This window comes from Haliotis asinina, chromosome 5, assembly GCF_037392515.1.
Source record: "Haliotis asinina isolate JCU_RB_2024 chromosome 5, JCU_Hal_asi_v2, whole genome shotgun sequence".
NCBI lineage: Eukaryota > Metazoa > Mollusca > Gastropoda > Lepetellida > Haliotidae > Haliotis > Haliotis asinina.
In genome coordinates, this window is record NC_090284.1 from 28556829 (window position 1) to 28573851 (window position 17023).

At 41.6% G+C, this 17023-nt stretch overlaps 1 protein-coding gene across 2 annotated transcripts in view; it reads left to right on the forward strand.

Annotated features, from left to right (window-relative positions):
* LOC137283495 (tuberin-like) overlaps nt 1–17023 on the forward strand; it is a 141600-nt gene that overhangs the window by 62393 nt on the left and 62184 nt on the right. For both annotated transcript variants that reach the window (XM_067815024.1, XM_067815025.1), the window contains exons 18-22: nt 2269–2381; nt 14525–14657; nt 15774–15899; nt 16174–16314; nt 16515–16704. In XM_067815024.1, the coding sequence (XP_067671125.1) occupies nt 2269–2381; nt 14525–14657; nt 15774–15899; nt 16174–16314; nt 16515–16704 (703 nt within the window). The remainder of the gene's footprint in view (nt 1–2268; nt 2382–14524; nt 14658–15773; nt 15900–16173; nt 16315–16514; nt 16705–17023) is intronic.

Consider the following 17023-nt stretch of genomic DNA (forward strand, 5'->3'; position numbering starts at 1 on the left):
TCCCACACTTCCACCATGTCCATAGTTTCTATGTTGTCACTATGTCCATGGTTCCCACACTTCTCACTATGTCCATGGTTCCCACACTTCCACCATGTCCATAGTTTCTATGTTGTCACTATGTCCATGGTTCCCACACTTCTCACTATGTCCATGGTTCCCACTCTTCCACCATGTCCATAGTTTCTATGTTGTCACTATGTCCATGGTTACCACACTTCCACCATGTCCATGGTTACCACACTTCCACCATGTCCATGGTTACCACTTCCACCATGTCCATAGTTTCTATGTTGTCACTATGTCCATGGTTCCCACACTTCCACCATGTCCATAGTTTCTATGTTGTCACTATGTCCATGGTTCCCACACTTCTCACTATGTCCATGGTTCCCACACTTCCACCATGTCCATAGTGTCTATGTTGTCACTATGTCCATGGTTCCCACACTTCTCACTATGTCCATGGTTCCCACACTTCCACCATGTCCATAGTTTCTATGTTGTCACTATGTCCATGGTTCCCACACTTCTCACTATGTCCATGGTTCCCACACTTCCACCATGTTCATAGTTTCTATGTTGTCACTATGTCCATGGTTCCCACACTTCTCACTATGTCCATGGTTCCCACACTTCCACCATGTCCATAGTTTCTATGTTGTCACTATGTCCATGGTTACCACACTTCTCACTATGTCCATGGTTACCACTTCCACCATGTCCATAGTTTCTATGTTGTCACTATGTCCATGGTTCCCACACTTCCACCATGTCCATGGTTCTTACACTTCTCACTATGTCCATGGTTACCACTTCCACCATGTCCATAGTTTCTATGTTGTCACTATGTACATGGTTACCACACTTCTCATTATGTCCATGGTTACCACACTTCTCACTATGTCCATGGTTCCCACACTTCCACCATGTCCATAGTTTCTATGTTGTCACTATGTCCATGGTTACCACACTTCTCACTATGTCCATGGTTACCACTTCCACCATGTCCATAGTTTCTATGTTGTCACTATGTCCATGGTTCCCACACTTCCACCATGTCCATAGTTTCTATGTTGTCACTATGTCCATGGTTACCACACTTCCACCATGTCCATGGTTACCACACTTCCACCATGTCCATGGTTACCACTTCCACCATGTCCATAGTTTCTATGTTGTCACTATGTCCATGGTTCCCACACTTCCACCATGTCCATAGTTTCTATGTTGTCACTATGTCCATGGTTACCACACTTCTCACTATGTCCATGGTTCCCACACTTCCACCATGTCCATAGTGTCTATGTTGTCACTATGTCCATGGTTCCCACACTTCTCACTATGTCCATGGTTCCCACACTTCCACCATGTCCATAGTTTCTATGTTGTCACTATGTCCATGGTTCCCACACTTCTCACTATGTCCATGGTTCCCACACTTCCATCATGTTCATAGTTTCTATGTTGTCACTATGTCCATGGTTCCCACACTTCTCACTATGTCCATGGTTCCCACACTTCCACCATGTCCATAGTTTCTATGTTGTCACTATGTCCATGGTTACCACACTTCTCACTATGTCCATGGTTACCACTTCCACCATGTCCATAGTTTCTATGTTGTCACTATGTCCATGGTTCCCACACTTCCACCATGTCCATGGTTCCCACACTTCTCACTATGTCCATGGTTACCACTTCCACCATGTCCATAGTTTCTATGTTGTCACTATGTACATGGTTACCACACTTCTCATTATGTCCATGGTTACCACACTTCTCACTATGTCCATGGTTCCCACACTTCCACCATGTCCATAGTTTCTATGTTGTCACTATGTCCATGGTTACCACACTTCTCACTATGTCCATGGTTACCACTTCCACCATGTCCATAGTTTCTATGTTGTCACTATGTCCATGGTTACCACACTTCTCACTATGTCCATAGTTACCACTTCCACCATGTCCAGCGTTTCTATGTTGTCACTATGCCCATGGTTACCACACTTCTCACTATGTCCATGGTTACCACTTCCACCATGTCCATAGTTTCTATGTTCTCACTATGTCCATGGTTCCCACACTTCCCCTGTGTCCATGGTTATTTTGCTTCCACTATTTCCATTGTTACCACACTTTCATTATTACCATGGTTACCAAGTTACTACACTCTCACTATGTCCAAGGTCACTGCACACCTAACATGTTGATTTTATTGCATATCTTTTCTGTCCATTGTCACCAAACAATGTTGCTTTCCAGGTGATGGAGCTGCTTCTTCAACTGCGGTCAGATAGTTTCCATCGCATCGGCTTCACAGAGGTTGGACAAGACGGCCCATGTCCATTTAGCCCATATATCACATGTAGACAGAGGTCAGTGTTGGTCATGTTTTATGTTCATACTGTTCAAACCAGAATATATATTCTTTCATTAGCCAAGAGTAAGGATAGCCATGATGAACTGAGCAACCCTGAAATCGCAACCAAGCTATATTGTCAAACAGTACAGTGGACTCTGTCAATAAGGGCAGCACTCGGGACCCAATGAAAATGCCGGTTTTTACAAAGTGCCAGTATAGTCGTACTGTCTCGTTACCATTAACAACATGTTTCAATAAGGAACAAGGCAGTGTCAAATGCACATCCATTTATTACTCATTCAAATATAAACAAGGTTGTTCACACTTTAAAAGGTCACTGATCTTGCTTTGTATTTTCTGTGCCGATGCCTCAAGTGCAGTGTCCTCATATGCACTTTCCAAGTTCTGCACATGATGTAGAAGTTGTACTTCCTGGCTGGATACGATCTGATCTGACTGCACGTTCTCAAGACATCACTTACAGTAGTCAGTTCAGGAAACACATTTTCGTTTTCATTTTTTACTTCATTGTCTTTTTCATCATCATGACACTTGCTCTCATTCTGTTTTACTTGAGTTATCAAATATGTTTCAAATTCATTCAAATCGGGGTTATCAGTAGGCAAATTGTCATCACACCCGACATATTTTTTTGCTTGTACAGCTTGTAGCTTCCTTGTTAATCATGGCCACTAATGTAGCTAGGGGAATGTTCTCATCTTCTTCGTCTTCGCTGCAAACAGTTTCACACACACCAAATCCACATGAAGCAAAGCACTTGCAAATAGTCAGGAGTGTTGTCTTTTTCCACGCGCTCTTGTGGTCCGGTACACTACATCTAACACCGTGATTGCTTTGCAAAGTTCATCAGTGCTGGTACATGTGTCCATTCTAGAGAGAAGTGATCTCAAAAGATATCTATGATAACGTGCCTTAAATGCACTGATTATGCCTTGCTCTAGAAGTTGAAGAACTGACGTTGTGTTTGCAGGAAGGTAGCCAAGTTTCACGTTACTCAGGCTAGGGCCATGGTTGTGGGAAGGGGCGTTGTCCATGAATAGTAAAATGTCTCTTCTTTGTCTTCGCATTTGCCGATTAAACTGTTCCAACCAATCACGACAGAGGGCAAATGTCATCCAAACTTTGTGATTGGCTCGCCATGAAACAGGAAATCCGTCAACACTAACGTTCTTGAAAAATCTAGGTGTCCAGGCCTTTTCTATTACCAGTGGTTTGAGTTTTTCACCAGTGGAACTACAGCACAGCGGCACAGTTAACCATTCTTTAGGCACTTTACCACCCTTTGCTGCATGTAATTTGGAAGCAAGAGTTTTGTCTGGGATAGCTCATAAAAAGAGACCTGTCTCATCACAGTTGACGCACTTTCATCACTGACCTGAATTGTTTTATGCTGTGTCATGTTTTCCATGATGTTAACCAGCCATCTGATGTCTTAAAGTCATTAATGTCTAACTGTTGAGCAAACAACACTATTGACATTATACGATTTTACCTTAAATACCCTCTAATTACTCTAATTACTAATTACAGACTGACATTTCCCGTTTCTGAATAATCTCGGGAAATGTGTTTTTACAGTGTTTACAGTCAAACTGCCCACTTTTCATCACTTTATGTAAGAGACACATATCACTCACTAATTAACAAGATACTAATTAACCGCAAATTGTGTTGTTACATCATTTGGAACTGATTGCATCTAAGGGTTGTGCTGTCTTTCATGTGCCGGTTTTCACAGATTCATTTTCATAGCAATTTGTTCGTTGAGACTGAAAAACAATGCCGATATCCGGAGCAGCCAGAAGTCAATGTTTACAGATGTTTCTAATATGACTGACAGGACTGAAACTTTGTGCCACTAAAGACAGAATGCCGGTGTTTACAGATGCTGATATTGCCAGAGTCCACTGTACACTTTCTATTTGCTAACTCTCAGGACGTTTTAGAATGTTCTGTATTTTCTTTATGTTTGTCTCTTGTTATGTTGTAATCAGCCAGTGGATGTATAAACACCTACTCTGTTGGGAGATCTCAGATATTTCACCTGACAACAAGTTTTCAGTGGATATACATGTGATAGGAAAAGGAACAAATAGATAGGATATTCTTTTCTTTACTGATGTAAATCTTCCAATATCAGAGGTAGTGTGACTTAGCATGTGTTTTATGAAGTTTTTGAGAAAAATCAATTATTCCTTATCCCCAGATATTTCAAAACATCAGCACTTGGAAGACATTATCGTCTCAATGGATAACTGCTCTAATACTGTCTAGTACAGTAGGGTATATGTCAAGTAGAAAGTGCCGGATGAAGCAAGAAAGAGCATAGAGTGGCAATAGTACTGAGTGACTCCACAGATTCGGAGAGCAAATGAACTTTGAACAAGGACATCTGGCCACTAGAGCAGGGGAGCTGACAGGAGCTGCTCAAAACTGCCCTGACTTAATCTAAAGTACTAACTTGACTGCTCAATGTAATTGATACCTCTGACTAATTCCAACATTCATTGATGGTACCAGAGTACTATCTTGTTGGTGACTGCTGAGTATGGCTGATTTGGGACTTCAAAAGCTGAACATACATGCGGGTCCTAGTCAAAAGGGCCACATGACAAAAGGGCCACAAGAAAGTCAAAAGGGCCACATATAAATAAAATAATAATAATAACAAAATAATAACTTTAGAAAGAAAATAAAGCTGAACATACTCACATGCGGGTCCTAGTCAAACGGGCAGCATGACAATAGGGCCGCAAAATGAAAAAGTCAATAGGGTCACAAGAAAGTCAAAAGGACTGCAAACCCCCAGTGAAAAGGGCCTCATCAAAAAGTCAAAAGGGCCACTTCAAAAAGTCAAAAGGGCCCCAGACTCCTAGTCAGAAGGGCCACATATAAATAATAATAATAACATAATAATAATATTAGAAAGAAAATAATGACAAACAATATATTATGTAATGGTTATATATTTCATTTCAGTATCAAAGCACTTCCCATTTATCATTATGATAATATAATGTCTCTAGAAATGGACCACAATGCACCAGTAAGAAACTAAGATATTATACAAAAACACATATACACACTATATTTCTTTCATGCCCTAGTTCTGTTTCATTTCATTTTATTTCAAGAGATTTCATTCAGCATTCCCACTCGGCTGGTCCTGTCAGCCTCGAACACACGCACAGCAGTTCCATGGGGCTAATGTCTCCATTCTTGAAGAGCTGCTGGCTGTTCTTCTTGTGTACACTTTCAATTTCCCATCATGCAAAAGTCTTGCTTGGAGATTCACGTACCTCGCCTCCACATGAAGAGCAGGGATGAGTTTGTACATGCCAAGAGTCCACTCCCCATTCCTACTGTTCATCCGTCTGTTCCAGCCTGAATACAGAATTATATGGTTCTTATTGTCTGGTTGAAGACAGACCAGCTGCTGATAGTGAATGTGCTGCTGGCCATCCACTGTCCACTAAAATACTCGCACAGAGACTTGAGACCGTGCGTGGTAGCTTTTTGCACCATGGTCAGGAAGACTGGTCTGACATGACTGGGCGGAAGGTAGACAACGGCCATGATTTTCTTAAAGGTCACATGCAACGTAAAACACAACTTTGCAGATTCTGATACCTTTAGGTATGCACTTACCGAAACAAATCATGAAAAGTGCCAATTCAGTTTATAAAGTTGGAAAAATCGCGATGAAAAAAAGCATGCGAAATCGGAGTCACTAAACGATTCACTAAATTTCCCCCAGCGCTGGGGGGAAAACTGGTTTCAACAGCTGTGCTGCCCTGTGCCCATAATGCATGCACAGTAAATAGGTTCGCAGAGCTTGAAACAGTATGCATGCTCAGAGTATGCAGTCGTGAGCAGTAGTCTAATGTTGGTTGTGTACACAAACAAGTAAATAATCTACTCATTACATAAAAAAACTTGTTGATTGTAGTAATAAGCAGCCTCTGTCACAGAGAAAGCTCAATGTCTGGTTTATTGACACCTGTATGTCTGCCTGCCTGTCTGCTAAAGACAATATACAATAGACAGCTTCAATCATTGACCACATGCAATTTGAACTTAACACCTATCAGGCTATACAACATAAACAAAATAAATTGATTTATGACTCGTGCACCCGAGTCCAGTCTCTGCCACATTATGTAATTAAGCACGTGTGATACTTGTACACATGACAAGTTTTTATGTCTGTGAGTTGCAAACAAACTACAGCCATTTTTTTGGATGACTGGATTTGACGGAAACTGGTGCAAACTCTTTCAAGTCCTGCTTTGTACTTGGACAAATGACATTTCCAGTCAGGCAGTAGTTCACCATCTGTGCTGAGATGATTTTTGATTTGATCAAACTCAAATACAGAGAACATGTATTTACAAAACCCAACATTTCTATATACATTCTCTAGGGATAACAACTTATTCTAGTGTAAATGGTTTTGTTTGACAATGGTATATGAATCCATACTGAAACAGTGCATCAAGTACAATAAAAGAAGTTGTTGTCCATATAGAGTGTTACTTTCTTGTGACTAGCCATACTTATGAAAGGCCCATCAAACAGATAATCTTTCTGTACACACAATGAGCCCTCAGTGTATCAGCAAATGAACCAGCCAATCGGAAGTCGTCGTTACCCTTCAGTGAACAGCCACCCTCAATGACTGGGTTCGGTCTCCCGAGGGCTTCATTTTGAGGGAAGTAAACCCAAGTACAAAATATTGCACTTTTGAATCGCGATTGTACACTTATAATTTTGTTTATCTATTTTTTAACACGCAGCAATGTATGTTAGATGTCATGAATAAGTGATAATTGTGTTTTAATTATGTTTGATTTTTGGTTGCATGTGACCTTTAATGAATTTATGCACTCCCTGATAGATCCTGTATGATTTCTGCAATTAAATAGGCATATTATAAGAATTCAAGTGCGACAACTTTTGTAACAGTTTCATTATCATAATCTATTCTATATAACATTGTTGAGATTTACAACAATTTTACCATTGGAAATACAATCACATATTGTTATTACATGTACCTGAAGTTCCAACTCTTGGCATTTCCTCCAAAAGTGGAAAACAAATCTTCGTAGCCTCACACCTGGGAGAACAACACCTAGAGCAAGCCAGTTGGCAGACTTAAAATCCATGATGATGACCTTCACTTGGGCAGGGACTCCAGCAGCTGACGAAACACCTTGATGTAGTAGAGGCTCCTTGTACGTGATATCAAACTCTCAGGCAGGAAATCATGTACAAGCTGAAGGAAAAATACCCAATGAATATCTGTTCTCTATACAGTTAATATCTCCATCTTATTTCATTACTGTTAATCCTCTTACTTTTAAGTACTTTATGCATATAATGCCTCAAAATCCAAGCTCTTTAGGTCTTTAGGCTGAATTTTTTCCCTACAGCAGTTGGCAATCCTTGCCAGAGTGTCTGGATGCATGACGCCTACTGGACGAGGGTTGTCACCCACAAGCTCATCTGTAATTCGCTGAGCAATCGCTCGACCAGATTCCTGTAGGTTAGACACAGCTGCTTCCTTCACCTGGAATTCAGATTAGAATCAAGATTAGCTGAAGCAATACTCATCTGTCCTTGTTAATCATCTTTATTACATAAGCATTCACTTAATCCCATTTTCAGTTGATTGAGTAGTAGCTGGCTAGGCACTTCAGTGCCAATGTATTTAAGGTTCTCACATACTAATTAAGATTTTAACAAAACATCTTAACGAGTCAGTGCCTTCATTCTCACTAGGGCCTGCTGAAGCGAGCCAGGCTCAACTGGATGATTGTGTGTATGGGAACCTTTCACAAAGGTGTCTTTGTTTTGAGGCACTGTTGCAGCACACTGGGTTTGCTAACTACAAAGCCAGTAAACCTTCTGACCTCGTATTTGCTGAAAACCACAGACCTCTCAGCTAAGTCTGTGATATCAGCACAAGGGACTTGATCTGATCCTGTAGAAGTCTCTAGTGTCAGCGAGAAATGACCAGCTTCTATACTGACAGATGGAGCAGCATTTTCAGTGGATTGGCACATATGACATTTTCCAGGACGGCCTGGACATGTTCAGGGTCGTACTATGGATGGACCTCAGGGTCAAAGGCACAGGCATGGCGGAGACAATAGTAAAAGCAGCGAGCCATGCCATCATGTCTTTTAAGATATGCTGTTTGTGCCTAGAAAGGGCATCCACTGACAAGGTGTTGGACAGTCTCTGTAAATTCATTGCACTGTCGACATTTCATGTTCACATTGTGGTTAAGAATCACATTCTGGCAATTGCAAGTGGGAAGTGACTGGTCCTGAGCAGCAAAAAGGAAGCCCTCAGTTTCACAATTGAGACCAGCCGACTTCATCCAGACGAAGGAGTCAGTTGGATTGCTGTTCTGTTCCACACGCTGCATGTACACACGACGCAATGGCTTCTCAGACAGCTTCTTCACAAAGGACTGACTCTGGGCAGACTTGGCAAAGGACTTCACCTGGTTTACTCCCATCGCTGTACCGTCCAGCAGTACATCGCCATCAACAAAATCAACTTCAAATTTCAGATTGTGTTACACAATCTTGGCACGCTTAAAATAGCTGTGGAATTCCTTGCTTTGATCATGAGTCTTCACATGCATCACCAGAGGATCATCCGATAAATAGATATGTGCACAATAATATTCTGTCATGAAGAGCTTCCACATTAATCAAACCCCATCCTCCTGAATTGATTGGCATGTATACACAATTAAGAGAGGAACGAGGGTGGTGTGCTGTGTTATCAGACATGATCCTCCTGGTCAGGCGATCAAGACTCTGGATGTCATGTTTTGTCCAATCAACTGCTCTAAAGGAATAGGAGAGGACTGGCACAGCAAAAGTATTGGTGGCTTTGACCTTGTTTTGAGCATTTAGCTCTGAGCTCCAGATTTTCTTCAAATGAGATTTATACTCGGCCCGAAGTTTATCTTGAATCTGGGCATTCTGGAGCTTGTCTCAAACTTGCATTCCAAGATAGGTGTAGGACTGATCTTCCACAAGATGCTCAATAACTCCTCCCCCTTGTAACCTGACCAATCCATCATTGGTTACCTTGCCATGTTTCAAATGAAGAGTATTACATTTGTCGAGTCCAAATGTCATGCCAATATCATTAGAAAAGGACTCAACAAGGAGAACCTATTCCTTCAATTTGGTCTCTCCGTTGGCAAGGAGCTTGATGTCATCCATGTAGAGGAGATGAGTAAGAGGCGTTTGGGATCTGTGTTGAGGAGGGATGCTAGCCCTCCTCTGAAATGAGCAGAAAACGGAAAGGATTCAGAGACAAACTAAAAAGCACAGGACTAAAGGAGACCCCTGGAAAATTCCCCTTCTGGTTGGAATAAATTCCGAAGTCTGCACCTGCCTTTGCGAGTACATCTCAAGTTGAGTCGACCAGCAACTCATTAAAGACGTGATTAAATCAAGTAGTCGCTCAGGGAGGTCAATACACTGAAGAGACTTCAGAATCCATTCATGAGGGACAGTGTCGTATGTTTTTTTGTAGTCAATCCAGCACATGGAAAGGTTGCGGTGATACGTTTTAGCCTCTTCCAAAATCATTTTCTGTACAAGAAGTTGATACTTGCACCCCCAATATGCCTTTCTCGCCCCCTTCTACTTTCTGTAAATTATGTCATTGGACGAGCAATAAGATGACATGAGGTTCGTCAAACACCCTGTGAATAATTTGTATTGAGTTTTTAGGCATGTGATAGGGCAGAAGTTTTGGGGATCAGTCAAGTCTCCTTTTTTGGGGAGAAGTATTGTGCGACCTTTGCAGAACCATGGAGGAACATCACCTGTGTCCACAAGGAGAATTGAAACAGTGAAGGAGTGGTGCTTGGACACAGGGAAACAGTTTCCAATACCGGTTTCAAATGCCATCAGGCCCTGGAGCTGTATTACATTTGGATTTTTTTTATAACAGTCTTCAGGAAATCTGGTGAGATGTAACAGACAAATGACCTGGTTAATTTCTCATGCATTGCATGGTCATAATCACTGACCCATGGTGCCTCCAGGTTACAATCGCCGGGTATAGACCACAATTGTTTCCAGAACCTTTCATTGGCAGCCATGGGAGGCTGTTTATCATGCTCATCAACACCACTTGTCTTGAGTTGCCTGTAGATTTGCTTTTCATTATTTCTAAATAGTTTATTTTGTTAAATTTGTTTATCTTTTCCCATTTTTTCTTTCTTTCAGTCCAAATTTTTATTTTTGCACTAAGGGAATCCAAACTGGCTTTTCCTTTATTGTTCTTAGTATTAGAAGACTTTTCTTTGGAAACCATGTGAAGTTCCTCCAAGTTTCGAGCGGCAGCATAAACACAACAGTTTACTTCATGTAATGAACAGTCTGCAGAAAGATTCATAGAAATAATGTCATTTAATAAAGCAATTTTAGTTTGGGGAAAAGGTTGACAGGTTTGTTTGATTGGCCTCCGTTTTTCCAAAGGTATAACAGATATTTCATCATAGAGTGAAACAAAATATTTTGAGCATCCTGCTTATGCAAAGGTTCCTGAGGTGGGTTGAACTGGCTCACTTGGCATAAGATGTTTAACCCACCGGAGTTGATTTCGGAGTTTTTGCTCCATCAGGTAAGCATATATGGGCATGGCATTGTCCCAGTGCAGCTTAAGCGACTTGCCATTCATGCGTGGATTATCAGGCCATCCTGTCGCTTTCGCACACTCTAGTAGCATGGATTTTAGATGTTTTGACCAAGATATTCTTGGTCAGGCTCTGTGCCTTCCCCTGGGGCAAGTCCCATCTCCAGTGTAGTTGGTTTGACTACCGGAGGAAGGCTGACTGGGCTGCGGAAGTGAATTTAAACTTTCCTCTCGGTTGTCTGTAACCCAGTGACAAAACCAGCTTCGGGGGGTCAGCCCTAACTGGGTGATGTACGTTTGGTTCATATGATATTTCCCTATCTAGACCCACCGCGGAGGGACGCACATCATCAGGCCCTTATCATTATTATTTTTCCATATCCTGACTCATGCTAATTGCTTATCTCCTCTTCCCTGGCAAAGGTAGTGGAACACATGAAATCCCTTGAAGTTCCCGTCTAAAAAGAAGCTGACGTAAAATACACTCACCCATGTGTAGCCTCCCTTTTCCCGCGCCTAGGTCATATGACCAGCCATGCTTGTTACTCTCTCCTTATCGCCCGACGTGGGTGGCTGGAGGCACCTGAGGGTCCCAATACAGTGATAAGTTCTTTCTTTATTTTGGTCTTTACACTAAATTGTGCTCGTATACGGTATTTGGATTTGTATATGCATTGCATGTTATCAAATTTGTCATAATTATGTCTTATTAAGCATGTATTTCTTCAATTGAGACTTAGTCTCAATTGATGAAATCGTGTCTGCTATGTAGATTGCAGCTGTCGGCAGTTGATCCTTATTTAATTTGCCCGACGTGCAAACCCATATGTTCTTCAAATAATCGTTGTAGATTTTGCATAGAATTGACTGATTCAGAATTTACTCTCTATACACATGCTAGGGACAAGCAACATTGACTTGCATTAGTCATGTCTAAAACAAGTGATTTAAATTCGGGTAATTTGTTAACTACGTATGCTGAAATTCATTTCAGTGAAATGTCTGGCAATTCTCCGTGGCTATATCTGGGGTCCGGCATGTTGTCCCCTATATCTCAGAAGAGATCTTCCTCAGAAGCAGGGCCGTCTCAACTGAAGAAGCCTAGGTCATCGAAGACGAAATCATCTTCTTCGAAATCATCGCAGTCATCATCCTTCAACGCAGAAATCGTTTGTAGAAGAAATCATCCCTCTACATGAACGACTTAAACCGCCGTTGATTCTACACAACTTCTACCCTGAAGTAGTAGAAGTTAGAGAGCCACAGAGTCTGACGCCCAGTTTCTATTCCCCAATCTTCCTGGTACCCAAGAAGAATTCCAAAGAGAAATTTCGACTTAAATACAACATGAAGGCATTCAACAAGATCTTCCTTTAGAAACCAGAGCATTTCAAGATGGTACATCTGCCTCAACCAAGACTCCTTATTCGTCCAGATGATTATCTTGCCAGCACCGATTTACAAGATGCATACTTGCACATCCTAATACATCGAGAGTCTAGGAGATATCTGCGCTTCCTTTTCAACGGTCAACACTACCAATGGAAGGTCCTACCATTTGGAATATCTTCGGCACTGTGGCTGTTTACACGGGTAACCAAGCCCATGGACGACGGCATACAAGAGCATCAAGAGAAAAGTCAACTCAGACTACAGTTAGATTTCACCATGAAGCAGCAGGGATGTGGGCCAGAGGAGAGCAAGCTCTTCATATCAACCAGTTGGAGATGAAAGCGGTCATTCATGCGATCCATCACTGGGCAACAATGTTGAAAGACAAACTACTGATCATACACAACAGTGGCCTTTTACATAAACAAACAGGGGTCAACGAGATCGCCATCTCTTCTACACCTGACATTTCAACTCTTCGATTTTGTCAACAGTGTGAATCTCCAAATAACAGCATGTCACAGGAGTTTGCAACATTTTGGCAGATGCCTTGTCTCGTCCTTTTCGTACATCACCAACAGAGTGGATGCTGCATCGGGAGGCGTTTCAATGATTCAGCCAGACATTCGGATCGCCGCAAATAAACTTATTTGCAACAAGGTTAAAAAAAACCAGACAATAACATTTGTATCACAGACCCGGAGGCTACAGCTGACTTTGATTGTGCCTTACTGGCCAACGAGACATTGGTTTCCAACTCTCATAGAGGAGTTAGGACAACGAGCACCACAACTACCAGATTGGAAAAATCTTCTCGTCCACCCCCACACGAAACAGGCACACAGAAACCCATCTGTATTCCGACTTCACATGTGGAGCGTATTAGAAACTGTTTAAAACGCAGAGGATACTCGGCAAGAGCAGCTAAAGCAGTTACTTTAGCCTTATGGAAATCCACTGCAGATAGCAGAATATCTATGTCACCTACGACAGTCCAGAAGTCTGAAAGGTTCTACATTTTCTACATATTTAGCAGCTCTCAGCTCAGTCGTCACCATGGAAACAGGAACCAAGTTGACCAAAGTATCTGAGTTACTTGCCTTACTATGCTCTGTCAAGTTGGAAGATCAACAGCGTAGATTTAGAGCTCCAGAAGAAGGGTCGCAACTAGTCTTGATTTCAACATCTCGACAATTAGTTGCATCAGAAACTAGCAGGACGCAGTTACTTTCAATGTCACACATTCCAGTCAAGAAAGTCCTCGGCTGAAGATAAGTTTGACTGGATGTGATCCCCCCATAATCTACAATGAATATTAGAAGGGCAGGACCATATTATCACCGTAACAAGTTCCTGTTTGGGAGGAAAAATTATTGTACGTATTTTTGACAGGCAGCAGAATCCAGCGTGGCCTGAACCACCGCTGTTTCCGTCAGATTCTGTAAGCAATTAGCATGAGTCAGGATAAGGAAAAATATGTAATTTTCTGAATAAAACTGATATTTTATACTCATCCTTACTCATGAGAAAAGCCCTCCCAGTCGCCCCACACAGGCACGCTGAATTCCTACATTCTCGTGTCGGGCGATATACAAGGAAAGAGTAACAAGCATGGCTGGTCACATGACCTATGCGCGGGAAAAGGGAGGCTACTCATGGGTGAGTGTATTTTACGTCAGCTTCATTTTAGAAGGGAACTTCAAGGGATTTCAGGTGTTCCACTACCTTTGCCAGGGAAGAGGAGATAAGCAATTAACATGAGTCAGGATAAGTATAAGATATCAATTTTATTCAGAAAATTACAGATTTTATATATATGTGGCCCTTTTGACTAGGAGTCTGAGGCCCTTTTGACTTTTTGATGCAGCCCTTTTGACTTGCTCCCTCACATGCTATACATATCACGATACTTAATATCTGGCAGTGTTATGTGAATTTATGTTTCTTTGTTAACTCTATTCAGAAGTCCTGAAGTATCTGAATAACTGCTCTCATGTTTGGGTTCAAATTCTGTGACACTAGCTCCATGTGACAAGAATTTTTCTAGAAGAGGGTGATGTGTTATAGGGATGATATGGAAGAGGAAGCTCCATCCAGCCCAGTTACTGCTGCTAGTGTGACTCCCAGCCCATGGTATCAACCACCTGCCATCTTACAGTACAGTGAAGCATTCAGACTCTACATCACCTGTTTACAGCATGTATGTTTTAGCTCCCATTGACATTGTCACTTGGATTCTTGGATCGTGTAGCCATTAGTTAGCACCAGTCTAAATAAACTCAGTGTTATTCATTACACTCCTATACTGAGTCTAACAAACCCAAGTAGGAGGTCACACCAGGTAGCCTTGGAGATTAACCACAGCTTACCAAATCACAAAATTTGACATTGGCATATACCTTTTTAACTTTTACCTCGAAAAGGTTTGTACCCGAGTGCGTTTTTATGTACAGTCACTTCCAGGTGACCCTGTCACAACTGTGAGTAAACAGTCACTGAAAATAGCATTAAGTCAATATTCAAGAATGTCAGCTTGCAGAAATATTAGCTAGTGGTAACCTTGTCAACAGAAGTCTCAAAGCATTTATACTGCAGGTAAGATATCTGTGTTTTATGCAGATTTATGTTTGTTGAGAGGTCAGTATCGAGTCAAGATAAAATCTAAACAGTTGCTGTTTTCTGATTGGTTAAATTTGTTCGGCCATCTCACATTTTATTTGATGGTCATAGGTCACTCAGTGGTTACCTGACGTGACATTCTACTAGGGTTTGTTAGAGTGTAATGAATAATACTTAGAATAAGTTTACTAAGACTGTAGTTAGCACTGAAACATATAATTGTTCCTCCAGTTCTACAGAATTAAGTTTCCCTTCTGTTAGTAAAAGTAGTAAGCTTTACCTTCACACATAACATTCTCAGTTAATTCTCTCATCCACACTGTTCAAATGTCTCATATTCCTGCCTCCGATTGATGTAGAGCCAACCATTTGAATCCATTTGCCCTTTTGTCATAACCATCAAGAGGACTTTCCATAAATGCTATGTTTGAAAATGCCACAATGCTTGTGAAGCTGGAGGTGCTTGTTTTTACCTTAAAGAGTTCTGATGTTTATATGCCATCTTAAGGTACACTAGTCACTGTTAGGCTTGTCCTAGAATAACACTGAGAGGTCACAATTGTATTGTGATCCCACTGATCAGTTCCCTTCAAAATGTTCTGGTTGTACCCAGTACCCAAGCTGGAAGGTTTCATTTCACCTTTTCTTTTCACTATATTTGTAGATGTGTGCAAACCTGTTGTTTCTCTATCCCTAGGAGTTGGACTGGCATGTACTGAAGTGTGTTTTGGAACATCTGCCTTTAGTGCTTCAGAATAAGACCCTAATTCTCACCACAACAGACAACATGGTGGCCACTCTCTGTCATCGTCTTTGTGCCATGGTAAGTAAGACCCCATCTGACAGGCGGAGGCAACTTGGTGGCCACTGTCTGTTTATCGTCTTTGTGCCGTGGTAAGACCCCCATCTGACAGGCAGAGATATCATGATTGTACACACTCATCCCAACTCTCTAGACAAATTTGTGGCAATGTTCTGTCATGATCTTTCATAGTAACAACATGCTATCACCCCCACCCCACTTCAACAGACAATATGACAGCCATATTTTGTTGTTATCTTGATTCCGAATACCGCAGTCGACTTTTTGTTGTCAGGTAAATGACAGATCATTGGGGTTTCTTGAAAAGCTGCAGAGGTTACCATCGAAACTGACCCGATCAGACTTCCATTCCTATGTATTTCCTGTGCTGGCCACCATGGTCACCTACCATGATTACCTGGACAGAAATGGACAGGTAGGTCACAGAAAACATCACTAACTATTCAATGGTTATGAACACGTTTCCTGAAAGAGTAGTTAGAATGTTTTGGTATTGTGTATGGAATATGACTGGTGGCAGTAATCTACCTTGTGTCTCTTAGACAAATCACTGCCCAGTAAGTATGTTTCAGTGCCCAAGTAACCTCAATGCTTGTCGTGTTGAATCTGGAACAGAAAGAGCTCTTGAAGTGCCTGGAGTTTGGCCTGGTGTCCAAGTGTGCCAAAACATGTGTGAGTGCTTTGCGGATCTCCGCCCTTGAGATGCAGGAAGTGATGATGAGGTTGCTGCCCTCTGTGTTGCTGTCTCTCTCCAAGATTTCTGCCACAATGTCCATGGCCATTCCTGTCCTTGCTTTTCTATCAAGTAAGCCTTATGTTTTCATTATTGCCAACACCGAAACATGTTAAAGGCAGGGATTGTTTTCATCCTATCAACTATATTGGTAACAGGCAGTGCTGACACAACATGCAACCTGTATTAATACCTGCAAGAAGCCAGAGCATGTTCAAACCACCAAACCATCAGGTGACATTAATAAAGACTGAGTCCACTTGGCAACTACTGTCAAAGCGGTTTCTTCTGGTATTCCTGTCATATATCAAGAAGTTTCTTGTCCAAACCAGCTGAAGATATGCACCTGAAACATATGGTAATTTTAGCATCACTTTGTGCCAGACATTTA